Below are 412 nucleotides of genomic sequence, written 5' to 3' on the forward strand. Positions count from 1 at the left end.
TATTGTTTCCCACCATTCCCACCTCCCCAGTTTGCCCAGAAAATGCACAAGCAGAGGCTCTCGGATGAGCAGACACTACCAAGACCCGGCCTCCTTCCCCCCTCCCCTCCAGGCCCACAAGTTTCCCACGATCCCCAGCCCGGCCACGCAGCCCCAAGCCCCGCAGCCCATCCCCAGCCGCCCGCTTTTCAGGTCGGGCAGAAGCTTCTCCTCCTGCTCCGCCTCCCGGGCCCGGGCACACGTGGGTCGGGCCTGCGCAACCCCAAACTCCCTCCTCCGCGCTGGTGGGCAGCCCCACAGGCCGAGGGCGGCCGCCGTCCCCTCAGGCAGCGTGGGGCTCCTGTGAGGCAGGCGGCCGCGGCGGCCCTCAACTAACTCACTTGACGATGGCGAGGTGGGCGTCGCTGAGGTT

The 412-nt window shown here is 68.4% G+C and overlaps 1 protein-coding gene across 1 annotated transcript in view; it reads right to left on the bottom strand.

Annotated features, from left to right (window-relative positions):
* The window catches only part of RIF1 (replication timing regulatory factor 1), a gene marked incomplete at its 5' end in the record, with an annotated part of 28,566 nt that extends 28,157 nt beyond the window's left edge, over nucleotides 1-409 (bottom strand). The window contains 1 exon segment of the mRNA XM_010187680.1: nucleotides 381-409. Coding sequence (XP_010185982.1) covers nucleotides 381-409 — 29 coding nt within the window.
* Between the last annotated feature and the right edge of the window lie 3 nt (nucleotides 410-412).

The sequence above is a fragment of the Mesitornis unicolor genome, unplaced genomic scaffold (genome assembly GCF_000695765.1).
Source record: "Mesitornis unicolor isolate BGI_N332 unplaced genomic scaffold, ASM69576v1 scaffold34850, whole genome shotgun sequence".
Classification (NCBI taxonomy): domain Eukaryota; kingdom Metazoa; phylum Chordata; class Aves; order Mesitornithiformes; family Mesitornithidae; genus Mesitornis; species Mesitornis unicolor.